This window comes from Myotis davidii, unplaced genomic scaffold (assembly GCF_000327345.1).
Source record: "Myotis davidii unplaced genomic scaffold, ASM32734v1 scaffold77, whole genome shotgun sequence".
NCBI lineage: Eukaryota > Metazoa > Chordata > Mammalia > Chiroptera > Vespertilionidae > Myotis > Myotis davidii.
In genome coordinates, this window is record NW_006289713.1 from 2,028,449 (window position 1) to 2,030,519 (window position 2,071).

The 2,071-nt window shown below is 64.8% G+C and overlaps 1 protein-coding gene across 1 annotated transcript in view; it reads right to left on the minus strand.

The window, feature by feature from the left end:
• Positions 1-1,368, minus strand: part of CDH15 (cadherin 15) — a 16,687-nt gene extending 15,319 nt beyond the window's left edge. Inside the window, 1 exon segment of the mRNA XM_015562957.1 lies at positions 1,184-1,368. Coding sequence (XP_015418443.1) covers positions 1,184-1,225 — 42 coding nt within the window. The 5' untranslated portion in view covers positions 1,226-1,368.
• Between the last annotated feature and the right edge of the window lie 703 nt (positions 1,369-2,071).

Here is a 2,071-nt window from a genome sequence, read left to right on the forward strand (position 1 = left end):
TGAGGGGCTGGGGGAGAAATGCTGTTCCTTGGTCCAGTGGGGAGGGAGCATGGAAGGTGAGGCATCTGGGCCCCACAGGGGTGGTCTCCCAGCAGAGGGCTGCAAGGGCAGAGGCTTAGGTGATCACCGCTGAGGCCTAGGCATAGGGACGCTGTCTGGGGGGAAGCGGGGGCGAGGAGTGGGAGGGCCTAAAGGCAGGGGAGGAGGGGGGTGGAGCCTGGTGCCCTGAGGGGCCAGCTGCTGTGGAGGGTCGGCTGGCAGGCACCTGGTCAGCTGCCAGGGCTGAAATCTGAGCTGGCCAGCCGGATCGGGGGTCTGTGGGAATAGGGGGCTGCAGGAAGCCCCTGAGGTGGGTGCTGGGAAGCCCGCCTCTCATCAGCATCCCATGCTGCCTAATGGGCCTGGAACTGTAACAGCAACCATAATTCCACCACTGCCCGGCCCTGACCCCTGGCCTTTGGCCTGTGACCTGGCTCAGCCCAGTCTCTGAAGGCAGGAGGCCACTGAGGTCATGCTCCCTTCTCAGGCACAGCCTAGCGCCGGCCCAGCAGCCAGGGCATGAGGAGATGTGGCCCTACTCAGGAGGCGCCCATGGTGGGGAGGAAGGGGGCAGTCTGTGCTTCCTTCTGCCTAGCTTGCTCCCACGGTGGGGCGCTGGAGGACCAGCAGGGATGTGCAGGGTCGTGGGCTTTGTGCTGGGGCCTGGCTTCCCTGGGCACAGGGCACTCCCAAGGCAGAGTGAGTTCCTGGAGGGTGGAGCTGCAGCTGCTCCTGCTGGCAGGGCTCATGGAGAGGGGCTCAGACTTCCCCCAAACCTCAGCAGGGTCCCAACAAAAATCTGGCCTCCCAGCTCCTCCATCAGGGGTGCTCCTGCTGCTCCGCCCTCTCCCTGCCCTCCACCGCAAGACTGACTACCCCAGGGCCCAGGGGCACACTCAAAGGGAGGGGCCGCCTGCTAGGTGGCCTCCTGGCAGTGCCCCAGCTTGGCTGCCCGTCCAGGGGGAGGCAGTTACTCTGGCATCTGGACCCCCTCACTCCCGGGGCCTACAGCGCCCCGGGCAGCAGAGCCTCACCCAGGACCCTCAGCTCACAGGCCCACAAAGGCAGCCAGGGCCAGCAGTCCCGGGGTGACCCGGCGCCCTGCTCTAAGACTGTTGGGCAGTGCAGGGAGGCAGGGTCTTACCTGGGCCAGCAGCCCGAGGGCGAAGAGGAGCACGGTGTCCATGGGGCGACAGGCAGGCCGAGTGTCCGCCCGCGGGCAGAGCTGCGCCTCCTGCTCAGACAGAACCACTAAGTGACAGCACAAGTGCGTGGCGGAGGGGCAGAGTGAGTGACTGCACGTGGGCGGGGCGGGGCCTGGTGCTGAATGACAGCACAAGTGTGCAGGCTGGGGATCTAGTGAGTGACAGCACGTGTGTTGGGGCGGGGTCTGGGCCTGAGGGACAGCGCAAGTGTGCAGGCAGGGCTGGGGCGGGGCCAAGTGAGTGACAGCCTGTGTGCTGGGTGGGGTGGGGGGCGGGCCAGGACTGAGTATGGGGAGGGGACTTGGGCTGAGTGACAGCACTTTGCTGGGCTAGAGAGCTGGGTCAAGAATGAGTGACAGCACTGTGTGGGCAAGGTCTGGCGCTGAGAGACAGCATTGCAGGGGATTGGGTCGGGGTGGAGATGGGGGGTTCAGTGGGGGTGGGGTGACCAGGGGCTGAGTGACAGGATCGCGTGCGCCTAGGTTGGGACTGGGGGGCGGGCCATGACAGCACTTGGGAGGCAGATGGCAGGCTCTGGAGGGTCGGGGTCCGGCGGTTATTCTGGGATGCTCGCTCCCAGAGTCAGACGGTGGAACCAAGACCGTCTGAAAAGGCAGCGGTCGGTGAAGTTGGGCTAGGGCGCCAGAGTGGATTCATTCACTCGTTTTCTTTTTTTACTGGTCCCCAAACCTGCCAGGCACACTCCTGCTTCGGCAAGGCCTTCGCACTAGCTGTTCCCTCTGCTTGGAATGCTCTTCCCGGCCTTAATTAAGGGCTGTGTCTAATGGCGCCTCCTCACCACCCATTAGACATGGTCACTGCCTTCA